Here is a 17,612-nt window from a genome sequence, read left to right as displayed (position 1 = left end):
TTAATTTTGGCACATTAAAATCATTTTCCAACACATTTAAATTAATTTCAGCATGTTAATTTATTTTTCAGCATATTTTAATTATTTTTCAGCATATTAAATTATTTTCCAACATATTTTAATTAATTTCAGTGCTAGCATGTTAAAATTCTTTTTGGCATATTAATTTAGGTTCTAGCATATTCTAATAAATTTTAGCATATTTTATCTAATTTCCTGCCTTTCCAGTTAATTTCAAGCATGCTACAACTATTTTAAGCATACTTAATTTTTAGCATATTTCAAACTAATGTTTAGCACATTTAATCAATTTTTAGCATATTAGTCAATTATTTGTCACCTGGACATTATTCCCATAGGATTTAATCCGATAATTTCAATATGTTTATTACCCAAGCAATTCTAATTAATCAATAGGCTTACTTGAAACTATTATGTGCTACTTGCTCAAGTCTAGTTTGTTTTGTTTGACGTTAATCCCAAGTCTAAATAAACAGGCTAAGTCTTTTTTTGTGTTTAGAACTTTATCCAAAATAACAAGTCCAATGCCTCTTGGACATTTAATTGGGACGGGTAGACATTTTAGGAAACGCTAGTTTTATCACTTTCTTTAGAGCGCTTTAGGCTTAAGAACCAAACTAATTGGGGTGGGTAGATAGACGAAAATTATGGAAGTCGGCCAGAGTAAAATACGATATTATCATCTGTTAATAAGTCGTGCGTTGATTCGGATAGGATAAAATCAACTCTATTTCAAATCTTTGGAATCTCCCTTTAATCATCTTTTCGTTATTTATTTTTTCACTTCATGTGTTTTAATTATTTGAGGTAGTTTAGGTTTATTATCTAATAAATATTGTGGCTCTTATCGCTTCTCGCTTATCTGATACTTTTATTTATAGTTTTTTTAATGTTTTATTAATAAATACGATCTATTTCTCTATCACCTAGTTTGGTACTATTATATAATAATCAAAAAAAGAGGTTAAAATTCCCTTCAACTATGTGAAATAGTGCAAAAATATCTCCTGTTTACCTATTGGGCCTAAAATTTCCTTCTTGTCTACCTATTAGGCCTAAAATGTCCTTTCCATCTACTTGTTGGGGCTATTTTGACCTTTTATTTAAGAAAAAAAATTATATAATATCACAACTTATCTTTATTAAACTACATAAAATCCCTATCATTTTTGTTAATATTAACCAAATAAATAGTGCACACTATCAATTTTTCGTCATTTTAAATTGATCTAATAAATAAAAAGAAAAAAAAACATAAATACACATTTTTAAAAAAATCATTACATATACATAGCCGTATTAGTTGGTTGTTAGATGTAGCATATAAAATATTTACTTTTATAAAAGATTCTAATACATAGAAAAATAATTATATATTAAATTTTCATATTCCTTAGTTATTGCCTATTTTTATGAAAGTCTTTGTTCATTATTTTTTATACACTATCAAAATTTTATGTTTTTAATTTTTTATTGCCTGATTTCACGATACCTCCATACAAATATATGGTATATTTATACCATAAAATTTATGGTATATTTATATATTATACAAATTATATTTATATCATAAAAATACACGATATATTTATATCATACAAATTATATTTATACCATAAACATAAATGGTATATTTTAGATATAAAAAATTTATACCATGTAATACTGGAAATATATATTTATATTTAATAAATAATTTTTTAACAAGAAAATACTTCCGACATAATGAGATACACCATGAGTATTTATCCCATAAATTATATCAAAAATATAATAATAATAATAATAATAATAATAATCTAATTTTGACATAAATTATATTTATACAATGAAAATACATTGTATATCTGTACTTCCAACATAATGACTTTTATTCCATAAATATTTATCCATAAAAACTTATGATTAACCCATTGCATTAGAATTAAAAATACACGATAATGAAACAATACTAGATGATTAACATACATGAAAACAAAACAAAACATGCACGAGCAAATAACGGAATACTTAGTTTATTTAAAAATATTTGAATTTTGAACATAAGAGGAAGAAAGATTTGAAAGCAGGGATTTTCTTTTCCACTTTTAATTTGAAGATTGAAAATATATCTCTTAAATTAAGGTGAATTGATAATTAGTTACAACATTAAATTAGGCATTATAATTATCTTTTCTGATTTTTTAAAATGGTTATTTATGTCAAAAAAAAACTTTTATTTGTGTAATATTGAAAAAGTACTAATATTTATGTAATTAAGTTTTAAGGATGGATTTTCATGTAATTTGTCTAAACAAAGGAGCAAAACAGGCTCAATAGGTAGATGAACATGACATTTTAGGTCCAATAGATAGATAAAAAGGGCATTTTAGGCTCAATAGATTTAGGGAAAGGGTTTTTAGGCCCAATAGGTAGACGGATGGTCTTTTTGCACCATTTTACATAGTTGAAGGACATTTTAGGCCCTTTTCCGTATAATAATTGAGTTGTATGCGTAGCTTATTCATTATTAATTTTTAATTTTTATGTTCAACACTTAGTTATTAGTTAATTTTAAAATAATAATATAATTGACTTTTTTATCAAGTAAGATCTTCCACATAATATACGAATTCGACTGAGAGCCACATTTATGAACCTTGAGAGGTGCTTATCACCTTCCTTTCGCGATAACATGAACCCTTACCTGATTTCTGGTGACGTAGATTAATAATTAAATATTCATAATTAACTTAGAATGGTGCCCTAATGCACCTTAACTCGTAGGTGGCGATTCTTCTCTTTTAATCATCCTAAAAGAATTGTCACGTCAAATCCTACTTTTCGCAAGAAAAATGAGACACAACACCATGTATACCAGAATTTTTACTGCATCGGTGCAAGTTTCGCAGGGGCAGGCCTAGGTTGAGTGGTGCTTCGGCACCCATTAAACCCGATGCAAAATAGGTATAATTATATAAGAAATGCATAAAAATTATTATAGGATGGGCAAAAGCACCCGTGAAACCAAAAAGATAGTTGAGTTCTTTGATTTCCATGCGGAACCTTAAAGCTTTAGGTGTCAATATATATGTTTGAACTTTCTGAACACCTACGACTCTCAAATTCTGAGTCCGCCACTAAAGTTTAGTATCCTGTTATAATCCATAATGCAAGTTCTGAAATTTACAGCTAATTAAACCCATGAGATGAAGCTGCAATTTAGTAGTAAATTTTGGTTCCCCAGTCTCATAGACTTTGCTTTCTAGTATATGTAGTGTGGTATCCTGTTGAAGAAGTAGCGTTTTATATTGAGTCATTAAGAAAATCATCATCAAGTTCCACATTCAGATTTCTTGCTGAAGGAAATCCTGCAACTACATCAAATTCAATGCAACACTCATTTGTTCCTCTTCTAATCTTGAAGTTACTCTTCCTGCCACGCACACACTAAGGCATTGTGCATCGAACTCTTTTGGTAAATTCTTAAATTTTGGATGAGTTAAAATAGGCATGGTGTGTGCATGGGACTGTCTTTTTTATGGTATTATATAAGAGGATGATTTCTGTAGTTGATCATCCTAACATGAATGTGAATTGATTTTTGTATGTAAACACACCCCTCCTCGTCCTCATTTAAACCATTTTTTGTATGTAGACTCACCCCTCCTCATCCTCATTTAAATTATCCTCTGCCAAACATTCATAGTATGACTTTAGTAGCTTGATGCCCTTATTGCAATTAGTTGAGGATATTGTAGCTTTTCCATGTTGACATTGATGTATTTGTTTATTATTGATCCAGTCTCATTTGGTTTTTTAGCTTGATACCCCTTGTTGCAAATTCAGGGTGTCTCGTTCATTATGCCACTTGGGCAATTGTTTAAGATTTCAAAATTATTGCCATCTTTTATTAGCATAAAAAAAACAACTCATATTTTTCTGGAAAAAAAAAAATCCAATTAGAGTTTTACATAGAAGTGGTTGAAAAGAATATTTTCTTAATCTTAAATATTTTCTAAATGTATAATAGTCACTCTGACATTGATGATTTAGATTTATTTTTTGAATTGAAAGTGTTAATTAAAGGAAATAGTAAAATGCAGAAGAAAATAATGTAATTGATATACACAGTCAGATTGATAAACCAACTTGATTTATTTTCTGATGTTTATATTGCTTATAGAATAATATTGACAGTTCTTGCTACAGTTGCCTTAACCGAAAAAAGTTTTTCAAAATTAAAATTGATTATGAGAAAGTGTTGACTCTCTCTCTGTTAGAGTTTTCGCCTCACTAATACCCTTCATTAGAGTTTTCGCCTTATGCCTCAATATGATTGATATGCCCCTGAATGCAATTAGTTGGGTTTTTTTTAGCTTTTGCAAATGTAATTGTCTCATTGGTTTACACTTGATGAAAGCTTGAAATAACCATTCACATCTTTGTCATAATATGTATTTGGTTGTCTAAATCTTAATCATTAGTGCATCTCAACTATTAACGATTTAATGAGTTAAAATAGATTTGAATGATTATTAAGTCATAAACTGAAAATAATAACATACTGAAAAGTGAATATTGGAATAAGTAGTATTAATTATGAATTATACAGATTAAACTGACGAGATAAATATGCAAGTTCACAAGTCATATTATATTGCTACTATTATGTTGAAGAAATAGTAGGCAATTTACATTGAAGCATTAAGGAAAGCATCATCAAGTTCCACATTCAAATTTCTTGCTGAAGGCAATCCAGCAACTACATCATGTTCAATGCCACATTCATTTGTTCCTCTTCTGATTTTGAAGTATCCATCCTGTCATCATGGAGGTACATATACATTCAGCATGTTGACAACAAGCTTATTAAATGGATAAGAGTTCAACTTACGAGCACTGACAGGTGAAAAATGACATACAACGTGTAACTGGCTATAGTAATCTAAATTTAGTAACTTTTAATGTAGTAAATAACTTGCTTTAACCGGTTGAAAGCCTATTTACGTTGTCAGTATATATAAATTAAAGACGTACAGAGGTGTGTCAGTTAGCCTATTTTCAGCAAGAAGTTAGAATGTCAATGGTTAAGGAGGTTTTTGGTCATATAAAGTGGTGAGAGCATAAAGAGAAAATCAAGGACATACATCACCCCAGCCTCTATTCCAAGAATTAGCAATGAGCTGCAAGAAGAGAAGACATAAAGAAGGTGATTAAATTTTGCCAAAATTATGTATTATTTTAAATAGAAAATCGAAGGCCATAACTCGAACACATCAACATACCCAATAATCCTCTCCCTGCTCACTTGTTCCCCATCCGATAAGCTTAACGGCATGGCCTCCCATACTTTTCCCTGTTATATGCTTGTAAACTCCTGACTTGTAGTGAGCAAAATCCTGTGATGATAAGAAGTTTCAAACATTGAGAACCGGGAAAGCGTTGCTAGTCCAAAGAGATAACAAAGGTTTTATATAACTTATAAGCTCAAACAATGTCTTATTTCAAAACTGCATGACATAATTTATAAAACTAGAACTTTTGTACTATTAATCCTTCTCCTTGTTACCTGGTAGACAGTAAAAGAGACCTCAACTGGTCCATTTTCGTAAATTTCTGCCATGATACTGTAGGGATCACGGCTGATCCTGTATGCATTGACACTATAATGTTTTGATTTCCTCCATAACAGGTTCTCCTTGACACACCTCCTATGACACCTTGGCGTGGGATATGCAGGTTCGCATCCAGGGTGGGAACATCCCTCATTATCAAAGTAAGGGTCACACTGCCGGAATAAACTTAATTTGTTAGTGATTGGTCATAAAGAGCCACACTACTGACTTACTTAGATGGTTTTACAGAAAGTTGTAATTTCATTGAGGTGACAATAAGTCACCATTTACCTCTACTGTAACCACTCCCCTACGTCTAAAGTATCTCCATGCTGCTATAGGATATCCACCATCACAACCATTCCCGCATAAAAAGCCACAGCACGCTAAGACATCATTTACAGACAGAGAGACACTCTGCATCACACATTAAAAGTTAAATATCAGTGACCATAACTATAGTCAAGCTTCACAAGTTTGTGTGCAAAGATTAGGTGGCAGTCACATGTTTGGCTTGTGAAAAAGAATTAGACTCGCACGTGAGAGGGCAAGCTGAAGATATATATATGTAAACGAATTTATCATTTCTAACAGTTTAACTTAGGCAGATTCAACTGAACTTACCAAGTTATAATGGATACAGAAACGATCAGACAGCGACTCAACAGCACCAAAAGCCCAACAAGAACCGCAATGTCCCTGAAATATATAAAAATTAGACCACTAGAGAGAACCATGAAATGTGCCATTTAGCACATTTATAATGGAAAGAAACTAATTTGGTAGCAGCAAATCACCTGATCTGCCATGCAAGTTCGTCCCAGTGATTGATATGCAAAGATGGAAAGCATTAGCATCCCTATTATAGAATAGAATTATAACCCGAAAGGACAGAGCAAGGAAGTGAAATAACTGACCGAGAATTCTTCCAATTGTGCTGCATTGAGGCCAAGCCTTTCGTGCATCAAACTCTTCTGGTAACTCCTTAAGTTTTGGATGAGTCAGAATAGGAATTCCCTCTAAATCACCTTCTCTTGCAGGTTTAACCCCAAGAAGACGCTTAAACTGGGAAACCTGTATCGACAACCAAATATGGACATAATTATAAATACATGTTTTCGGTGTATAGCTGCATACTGAATAAGTATGAGACATCCAACTAGAAGAAAATGCAATCATCATTGATTAATTAATAGCATGCTATATTTGTTGGGTTTAATTGGTGTGAATGGAAAATAGAGGGACACAACCTTTGATCAAAAGACATTGTTTTGGAAAAGGTGTGACTGTTCAGATAGTTGTGTCTGTTCAGAAAGAGACACAATATCTCGAATGAACAAACACGACTCTTCCAAAGAATACACCTTTTAAGTGAACCATTGTCACCTTTCAGAAGAGGCATCTGATGGCTATATAAACCTGCTTTCATCCACAAGTTTGATGTGAATGAAAAATTTTCTGAAATAAAAACTCTTCTTGTCTTCAAAACATTCTTTGTGATCAATCAAATCGTTGAGTGAGTTTGACGAATCCAATTATTTGAGGTACCACTATAGTTGGATTGAAAGCCATTTTATCCTGGGAGGAAGATTCTAAAACCTCGGATACAGTGAGGGGAATTGTTCCTCAAGGACACTCCGTGAAGTCGGGGAACTTGGCTTTATATTTCTGTTTCATCTTAATTTTTGAAAAAATAAAACACATTTGTTAGAAAAATCACTTTGATCTTGTGTTGAGGGTGTTTTCGTACTTCATAGTGTTCTTGTTTTAAACTTGAACTAGTATTGAAGTTGTTGTGCCTAAATACAGATTCTTGTACCCAAAATCACCATAAAATAACAATCTTAAGGAATAAACTTAGCAGAATCTGTATTGCTTATTTTTGGAGATTAAAACTTTAAGCTTTCTACTCTGTTTGAACTTAACTAGTGATTCGAAGACATAAAATCTTCATCACAAGTTAAAGATCATTCGGTTGACGATTGGAAGTCATAAAAACTTCATCGTTCACTAGAAACAAGAAGAAGAGTTTAAAGTTGCTTAATTTTATAAATAGTATTCTGAAAATACTAAATTTTATTGTCTTGTGGTCACAGGAAAAATGACTAACGAAAGTCAAATGCAAGACGCGGCTACGACTGTGGGGGCAACTAGTATTGCCTCAACAAGTCGAGCAAATGCTCTGCAACCAATGGCACCTGCGGAGAAGCCCGAAAAATTTGCGGGCATTGACTTTAAGCGATGGCAGCAAAAGATGTTCTTTTACATCACCACTCTATGCCTTCAAAGGTTCACTAGTGAGGATGCTCCTGAGGTGCCCGAGGGAACCTCGGACAAAGAGCATTTCATGATTGTAGAGGCTTGGAAGCACTCACACTTCCTTTGCAGGAATTATATCTTGAGTGGTCTCCAAGACGACCTCTACAATGTTTACAGTGTAACTAAGACATCGAAGGAATTGTGGGGGGCACTAGAACAAAAATATATGACAAAGGATGCGAGAATTAAGAAATTCTTTGTTGCAAGGTTTCTGGACTTTAAAATGATAAATAGCAAATCGGTTGTCTCTCAAGTTCAGGAATTGCAAGTAATCATCAATGATCTCTTAGCAGAAGGTATATCTTTGAAAAATACCTTAGTTGAATAAATTGAAAATGTTCTTAGTACTCACATAAACTGTTTTGTAGGTTTGATTGTGAATGAGGCATTTCAAGTAGCAGTGATCATTGAGAACCTATGTGGAAGACTTCAAAAACTACTTGAAGTACAAACGCAAGGAGATGACTGTCGAACATCTTATTGTCCGACTGCGTATTGAAGAGGATAATAAGGCTGCCGAGAGAAGGTCAAAAGGGAATTCTACAATTAATGGAGCACATATTGTAGAAGATGACCAAAACAATTCTAAGAAAAAGAAGAAAGTTGAACAAGGAAGCAATCAACCCAAGAAGAAATTCAAGGAAAAGTGTTTCAACTGTGGAAAAATTGGTCATAAGTCCACGGATTGTCGTGCCCCTAAGAAAGGCAAGAAAAAGGACCAAGCTAATATGGTTGAGTCCAACAAAGAATGTAATGATTTGTGTGCTATGTTCTCAGAATGCAACTTGGTGGGGAATCCTCGCGAATGGTGGATGGATTCTGGTGTCACCCGCCATGTGTGTGCCAACAAAGAATTGTTTTCATCATTCGCTCCGGCTCAAGTAGAAGAAATGATCTACATGGCTAACTCCGCTACGGCTAGGATAGAAGGAACAGAAAAAGTGGGCTTGAAAATGACTTCAGGAAAGGTCTTGACACTTAACAATGTCTTGTACGTTCCGGTGTTACGTAGGAACTTGATTTCTGTTTCACTTCTAGACAAGAACGGATTCAAATGTGTAACCGTTTCTGAAAAAATTGTAATTAGCAAAGGAGAAGTGTATGTAGGAAAAAGCTATCTCACCGAGGGTCTTTATAAGATGAATGTAATGAATGTTGAAATCAATAAAAGTTTAAATTCTCCTTACTTGCTTGAGTCTTATAATTTGTGGCATGAACGTTTAGGCCATGTTAATTACAAAACGTTACGAAAACTGATTAACTTAGAGGTTTTGCCAAACTTTGAGTGCAATAAATCAAAGTGTCAAATGTGTGTGGAATCAAAGTATGCAAAGCATCTTTATAAGTCCGTTGAAAAGAGTATCAATCCCTTAGACTTAATACACACTGACATTGTGATATGTAGTCAACACCATCACGTGGTGGGAAAGAATATTTCATAACTTTTATTGATGATCACATTAAATATTGTTATGTCTACTTGCTAAATAGTAAGGATGAAGCAATAGATGTGTTTAGGAATACAAAACTGAAGTAAAAAATCAGTTAGAGAAAAAAATAAAAATGATAAGTGATAGGGGCGGAGAATATGAATCTCCCTTCGCCAAAATATGTGTAGAGAATGAAATCGTCCATCAAACTATGGCTCCGTATTCACCTCAATCTAATGGAATTGCGGAAAAGAAAAACCGAACTTTGAAGGAAATGATAAATGTCTTACTTATAAGTTTCGATTTACCACAAAACTTGTGGGGGGAGGCTATCCTTACAGCCAATCGTATACTTAATAGAGTTCTCCATAGTAAGACACAATCAATTCCTTATGAGAAATGGAAAGGAAGGAAACCCAACTTGAAATATTTCAAAGTGTGGGGGAGTCTAGCAAAGGTCCAAGCTCCTATGCCTAAAAGGGTTAAGATAGGACTTAAGACTGTGGACTGTGTGTTCATAGGATATGCTAAAAGAAGTAAAGCATGTCGGTTTTTAGTTCATAAATCCAAACATCCGGATATAAATGAAAATACGGTAATTGAATCAGATAATGCTGGATTCTTTGAAAACATTTACTCGTATAAAATTAGACATGAACAGTCTAGTGGAGGATCTAAACGACTTCGAGATGAACCAAGTGAGAATGTACATAATGAAGAGAATCCAAGACGTAGTACACATCAAAGAACTACTACATTTGGATCAGATTTTGTAACATTTCTCTTAGAAAATGAGCCTCAAACATTTAAAAAAGCGATGTCGTCGTCAGACTCATCTTTTTGGAAAGAGGCAGTCAATAGTGAGATTGATTCAGTCTTAAGCAACCATATGTGGGAATTGGTTGATCTTCCTCCAGGAAATAAACCTTTAAGTTCTAAATGGATCTTCGAAAGAAAAATGAAAGCGGATGGTATTATTGACAAATACAAGGCAAGACTTGTAGTAAAAGGCTTCAAGCAAAAAGAAGGCCTTGATTACTTTGATACATACTCGCCAGTAACAAGGATAACATCGATTCGAATGTTAATTGCCTTGACGGCAATATATGGTCTTGAAATCCATCAAATTGATGTGAAAACCGCATTCCTAAATGGAGAATTTGAGGAAGAAATTTACATGGAACAACCTGAGGGTTTTGTAGTTCCAGGAAAGGAGAATAAGGCGTGTAAACTCATTAAGTCGTTGTATGGACTAAAGCAAGCACCTAAACAATGGCATGCGAAGTTTGACCAAACCATGTTGGCAAACGGGTTCAAGATAAAATGAATGTGATAAATGTGTTTACATTAAAGACACTCCGAATCACCAAGTCATTGTTTGTTTATATGTGGATGATATGTTAATATCAGTAGAGACATTTCAGACATAAATGCAACGAAACGAATGCTCGAAAGCAAGTTCGATATGAAAGACCTTGGAGTTGCAGATATGATCTTAGGTATAAGACTCCTAGAACTCCACAAGGGTTGGCATTGCCACAGTATCGAAAAGGTACTTGACAAATTCAAGTATATGAAATTCGGTATTGTCAAGACTCCTTTGGATGTGAGCTTTGCACTTCGAAAGAATGAAGGTGAAAGTGACTCACAATTGGAGTACGCAAGAGTATATAATGAACTGTATACGACCAGATATAGCATGCACTATTAGTAAATTGAGTCGGTACACAAGTAATCCCAACAAAACTCATTGGATGGCAATGAAAAGAGTTTTGGGATATCTTAAATACACTCAAGACTATGCCTTGCATTATAATAAATATCATGCGGTACTTGAAGGATATAGTGATGCAAATTGGATCACCGGATCGAACGAAGTAAAATCCACAAGTGGATATGAATTTACTATCAGTGGAGGAGCAGTCTCTTAGAAATCATCCAAACAGACTTGTATTGCTCGCTCTACAATGGAATCTGAATTTATATCATTGGATAAAGCCGGTGCTGGCTCCGAAATTTCTTGGAAGATATTCCTTATTGGCCCAAACCAGTGGAACCAGTATGTATACACTGTGATAGCCAAGCGGCAATAGGTAGGGCAGGGAGCATGATGTACAACGGTAAATCTCGTCACAAAAGACGGAGACATAATACCGTTAGGGAACCTTTCTCTAGTGAAATTATCACTGTTGACTATGTTAAATCAAAGGATAATGTGTCGGATCCACTTACAAAAGGCCTATCTAGAGAATGAGTAGAAAGGACATCCAAAGGAATGGGTTTAAGGCCTAGGACAAGTCAGCATGGCGGTAACTCTACCTAGCAGATTGAAAATCCCAAGAGCTAGGTTCAAGGAGATCAAACAAAGTTGTGTCTGACAGGTTCAACATTATCAATTACCCAACCTATTCTCTTGATGTAGAAAATGTTTAGTAAACAAAGATAAGACTTAAAGTGAAAAGTCTTTTATGATTATCTAAATTTGGCAGATTTGACCAAATAGTTTAATTTATAGGATTGAACATTTAGAAATTACCTATGTGAGGGCGAAGTGGAAGCCGCTTCAAGGAGAATGTTAGTAAAGGCCTATTCTCTAAGCTCTCATGAAACTGGGACGTGTTCATGGCTGAAAAGAACAAAAATCGTGAGAACCATAAACGGAAAAAGGTTGGTTGTGTGACATGTGTTGTCTAGGTGTACATTAAAGCTCGACGGTTCAAAGATATCAAATCTACCGATTGACTGAGTGCATCCGATGTATGTTCACTATGGAAAGTTCAAAGGGAAACCCACTTATCCAGATGCAATCAGTCTTTGCTTGATGATCACATCCTTGTCCGTAAAGTTTTACAAAGAATAGTCATTCCCCATTCATGTGGGGGATTGTTGAGTTTAATTGGTGTGAATGGAAAATGGAGGGACACAACCTTTGAGCAAAAGACATATTGTTTTGGAAAAGATGTGACTGTTCAGATAGTTGTGTCTGTTCAGAAAAAGATACAATATTTCAAATGAACGGACATGACTCTTCCAAAGGATATACCTTTTAAGTGAACCATTGCCACCTTTCAGAAGAGGCATCTAATGGCTATATAAACTTGCTTTCATCCATAAGTTTGATATGAATGAAAAAATTTCTAAAATAAAAACTCTTCTAGTTTTCAAAACATTCTTTATGATCAATCAAATCGTTGAGTGACTTCGACGAATCCAATTATTTGAGGTACCATTATAGTTGGATTGAAAGTCATTTTATCCTGGGAGGAAGATTCCAAAACCTCGGGTACAGTGAGGGGAATTATTCCTTAAGGACACTCTGTGAAGTCGGGGACTTGGCTTTATATTTCTGTTTCATCTTAATTTCTGAAAAAATAAAACACACTTCTTAGAAAGATCACTTTGATCTTGTGTTGAGGGTGTTTTTGTACTTCATAGTGTTCTTGTTTTAAACTTGAACTAGTGTTGAAGTTGTGCCTAAATACAGATTCTTGTACCCGAAAACACCATAAAGTAACAATATTTTCAGGATTACTGATCCCACCTTTTATAGAAAGTACTCGGTAGTTATCTTTTAGGTAACATGACACTGTAAAAGTTTAGCGTTTAGAAATTAAATCTTTAGCTATATGTTGGTCTCACCGTGAAATTCGATAATTGGGGGTTGAATGCAGCTTTCCATCCAGCTTTGGCATTCTCATTGACATGTTTGACGATTGATTCCTACATTTATGATCAAAAAATTAAGGTGACTTAGTTTTAAATTTGACCTGAGCACAATGACAATAGCCTCTTCTTGAATCAGGAACAAGAAAAGCATACTTGAAGGATTGCAGATTCAACTTTAGCTTCAGATATTGACTTCTCTGCAGCAACCTGCTTTACATAAGAATACAGCGATAATGTTCATCAATAGACAACTTAAAAGTTTCTAGGAAACAGAGTTGCAACTCAAGGAACAGATATATGACACTGCAACAAATCAAGAACTAAGGGGTGTTTCTGTAGTTGGTTAGAGTTATGCAGATACGAGGGCATTTGTATATTATTTTATGTAGATATTAGTTATTTCACCTTTTATTAGTGTTATACATGAATAACTTACCTCCTTCCCAACTACCAAAGGCATTACTCTCTCTGTCCCAAAATTGTTCTCACATTTTACTTCTTGAAATTCAATTTGACTAATTTGCAAAATTAAATTGGATTAGATTAATTTAATATTTTAAAATTAAAATTTAGATATTCAAAAACTATACTGAAAGTACTATAAATTGCAATTTTTCTCATATCAATATAATGAAAACAACATCTTGGTCAAAGTTCATATTGTTTGATTCTCAGAATTTGTAACAAGTATTTTGAAACGGGTAGCGTATTAATTATGCAGGATTTACCTACATAATTCATCTCCAAACCAACTATCAAACAATCCGTAAAGGCTTCATTTTGATCAATATGAACCACTTACACAATTCATATTTTCAACATATTAATACTCTTAGCCTATTTTTTTTTTTTTCAGGATTTCAAGTCAACGCTGTACTAAAGCACATGAAGTCCAAAATACCCAACAATATATGATCTTTTCTCAAGAAAAACCAAAGTGGGCAATCCATGTAATCATCAAAAACCATATAAACTAAACAAGATCATCAATCGAACATTCAAGAACTACCTACAAGTGATCATAAGAAATACTATAGACAGGTGCAAAAAATCAAGAAACAAACCTGTAAGATGAGGATAATGAAAGCAACCAGAAGCAAAGGAGTTGCTAGTGACTTCAGGGTCATGGCCATTTTAGATACTTATTTAAAAAGCTTTACAGTTGTGGTGTTGAAAGGGTGAAATCTCAAAGGGTGTATATATAAGACAGAGAGGAAAAAGTGAAAAGCATAATAACAATCAATTTTATTGGCCCATTCTCTGACTTAAAAAAATGATGGCTTTGTCAAACTGAAAATGATGGCTACTGGTTGTTCTATAAGATATTTGGTATTAAAAGAAGGCATTTGATCAAGTTAGTCTGTTTTACCTTTCACAAAAGTCTAGACCAAGTTGGATAGTTAGGTACTCTAGTTGGACTATTTTACAAGCAATACCAACCCCCCTCCCCTACCCTTTTTGTTGGTCCACAGTAGTTTAGTCGGAAATTTTAATAAGGAAAATAACATTAGAAAAATAAATTTAGAAAAACATGGTTTAGTGTACTAAAGTGTTAGCTATGCCTGAGAAATGATTGGACCATACGGGCTATTTCTGGAAGAAGTTATTTTTATGACATGCATTCGCAATTTTTTAATTATATGATAATAATTTTACTTTATTGATTCTAAGTCGGAGGTCAATTGGAAACAGTCTTTCTATTTCACTTAAGGTAGTGGTATAATTTGTGTACACTCTATCCTTCCCAAACCCCCCATTAGATGGGAATATACTGAATATATTATTGTTATATGACAACAATTTTATCAATTATGTTTAAAATAATCCTTCAAACTCAAAAGATAATATCTTTACATTTATATTATTTATATAACGAAGAAAGAAAATTTATTAAATTATATATAGGTGTATTAAAAAAGCTTCCCATATAGGTAGGAGAATTTTCATGATTTGTAGCTCCCTCATTTTTGGTCCACACAAATCTTACTTGGGGAAAATATCTTATGAGTGTGATATATAGACCTTACATGTGCATGCCCATAATAGAAGTCAAGATTTCTTCGCTTCAGTTAATTGTTGAACAAATGCATATTTAATTTAAGTAAAAATAATATAAATTTCAACCTTAATAAAATTATTTATACTCTTTCTCATTTTCTTAATTACTTTACTCTCTCCCGATTCAGAAAATTTTCCACACCTTGATTTATTTTCTTCATGTGTAGTATATATACAAGTGTTTTGTGTATAAAGAAAAACAGAAAAGAAAATACTATTTACACTTATCTTATTTCTATTCCTCTCTTCTATAACAGAATTTTATTCTTCCACTGTGTACATTTAATACTCACGTGTTCCACCTCATCCTCTCATTATCAGCATCAAATGGTACACATTCAATCCATCATTCAAGAATATATACTATCTGATGCTGTCACGTGGAAACTCAAGGATCATAAGGACCAAGTCCTAAAGTCACTACAGATCCACACTTCAGCTGTTGTCTGTTTTTTCCTTTTTATTTCTCCCCTCCTTTCTTCTTTAATTTCCTCAACAAATTTCAGCATGTATTTTAAATGATAGCATCGATTTTTCAATAGATTATTAGATTATAGATAGTACTTAATAGCAAAGGCAAAATGAAAAAAGGAAAGAAATTAATGAAATGAATCATGATCATACCAAATCAATCGTTATATAAAATAAAAGTTTCATTCATTACATAATTATTAATTTGACGACACGATATAATAAAATTAATTAACAATCAAAAGAAATATTATAGGGATGGCATAGGGTCAAATTTATCGTTCTACTTTGAAAAAATGACTAAATATATTCTTCATCATACTTTTGAGCTAAATCTACAATCGTTATCATACTTTGAGATCAAATTTGTCCTCATTGTTTAAAAATTTTTCACTTGTACCCTTTCTTTTAACAAAACGGTCTAAATCAACGTTAAATGCCTCATTTTTAAAAAAATAAAACACACCCTAATCTAACTGACCCAACCCACAAAAATACACAAATAAATATACTCCTTCCATAGTTTTTTTGGTCGAATTTTTCCAACAAATATATCCCTCCCTCGAACTAGACTTTCTAGCATGATTGAAATACACAATTCTATCTAGGGAGCTTACTTAATTAACATTGATTGAATTACATGGGACTATTGGAGGAAATGAACACATATAAAAGTTAATTGTTTGACGGACTAGACTTTCTAGTGAGGCACGTTGAAAGATAAGTATATTTGTTCATTGAGAAAATTTGAATTGAGAAAAATGTATGTTTGTTGTGTCTTTTTTGTGTGTCGGATCGAGTGAATTAGATTAAACGTGCGTGCTTTATTTTTTTAAAAAAGGGACATTCAACGTTAAATTTATGCTTTTTCTGTTAAAGGAAGAATTCAGGTGGAAAATTTCATGACAGCAAAGATAAATTTGATCCCAAGATATGATAACGCGAGAATAAATTTAATCACAAATATAACAAAGGATATATTTAGCTAGTTTTCTAAAGTAGATAAGTGAATTTAACCTTTTTTTTCAATATTATATTTAAACTCACGTCCAGACAAACCATAACAAAAATGATTTATTAGTAGTAGGGGTGTACATAGGTCGGGTTGGTTCGGTTTTTATTAAAAAAAAATAAATCAGTCATGTCGGTTTATTAAAATTATAAATCAAATCAAACCAACATAAAATTGGTTTTTTCTATTTAGGTTTTAGTCAGGTTTTTCAGGTTTTTCGATTTTTTTAGGTTTTTTTTTTATTTTTTTATAATCTTTAATTTTTACAATTATATTGTGATCGAAGATTAGATCAAATATGTTTTCACTCATGTGCTAATGAAAAAATGAGGAGCAGAAAACTCTCTTGAAACTAAAAAGTGAGATGAAGAGTGAAAAGTTCAGGTTTTAAGTTAATATTGGGTTTTGGATCATTTAATTAATAATTAATGGATAAATATTACAATTTAAAAGCCCAAATTTAAATATATATCTACATCTAATTTCAAATTATTGAAAATTACTAAAACTAGTTGAAAAAGTATTTAGAAAGAAGATTATAATTAATATTTTATGTATAAAAAAGTTTGAATATTATATATATATATATATATATATATATATATATATTATGTTGGTTTGATTCGGGTTTGGTTTGACTTTTTTTTTGTCAACACCAAACCAAACCAAGAATGATCAGTTTTTTTTCTAATGCCAAACCAATCAAACCAAACTATAAATCATTTTTTTTCTCGATTTGGTTTGGTTCGTCGGTTCGATTTAACTTGACGGTTTGATCTGTACACCCCTAATTAGTAATATGAGGGTTGATGTATACTTTTGTATTTTAACATAATTTGCTATTGTTCACTTTGAACAGTTCATAATATTTTTGTCAAAATATCTCCTATCATTAAGTGTATTTTTATATTTTCTCTGTTTTATTTTATGTGACATATTTTAACTTGACATGATATTTAAAAAGAAATGAAGATTATTAAAATTTGTGTCCAAAACAATTCTTGAATATTTATGTGGTTGTGAATCATTTCACTGAGA

At 32.5% G+C, this 17,612-nt stretch overlaps 1 protein-coding gene across 2 annotated transcripts; it reads right to left on the bottom strand.

The window, feature by feature from the left end:
• Positions 1–4,565: 4,565 nt before the first annotated feature.
• On the bottom strand, positions 4,566–14,356 carry LOC107858948 (cathepsin B-like protease 2). 2 transcript variants are annotated; one of them, XM_016703776.2, is made up of 11 exons: positions 14,098–14,356; positions 13,187–13,240; positions 13,007–13,087; positions 6,536–6,692; positions 6,416–6,420; positions 6,243–6,317; positions 5,910–6,035; positions 5,573–5,791; positions 5,289–5,402; positions 5,151–5,186; positions 4,566–4,823 (listed from the first exon to the last, which is right to left on the bottom strand). In XM_016703776.2, exons 1-11 carry the CDS (start codon positions 14,164–14,166, stop codon positions 4,695–4,697), a joined length of 1,065 nt encoding a protein of 354 aa, XP_016559262.1. In that variant the 5' UTR covers positions 14,167–14,356; the 3' UTR covers positions 4,566–4,694. The 2 variants fall into 2 exon arrangements, with proteins under 2 accessions (XP_016559262.1, XP_016559261.1); XM_016703775.2 differs by having other exon boundaries at positions 13,187–13,243; positions 14,098–14,350.
• Between the last annotated feature and the right edge of the window lie 3,256 nt (positions 14,357–17,612).

This window comes from Capsicum annuum, chromosome 2 (assembly GCF_002878395.1).
Source record: "Capsicum annuum cultivar UCD-10X-F1 chromosome 2, UCD10Xv1.1, whole genome shotgun sequence".
NCBI classification, from domain to species: domain Eukaryota; kingdom Viridiplantae; phylum Streptophyta; class Magnoliopsida; order Solanales; family Solanaceae; genus Capsicum; species Capsicum annuum.
Note: the sequence above shows the minus strand (reverse complement) of the source record. Positions and strands in the feature narration are given on the sequence as shown.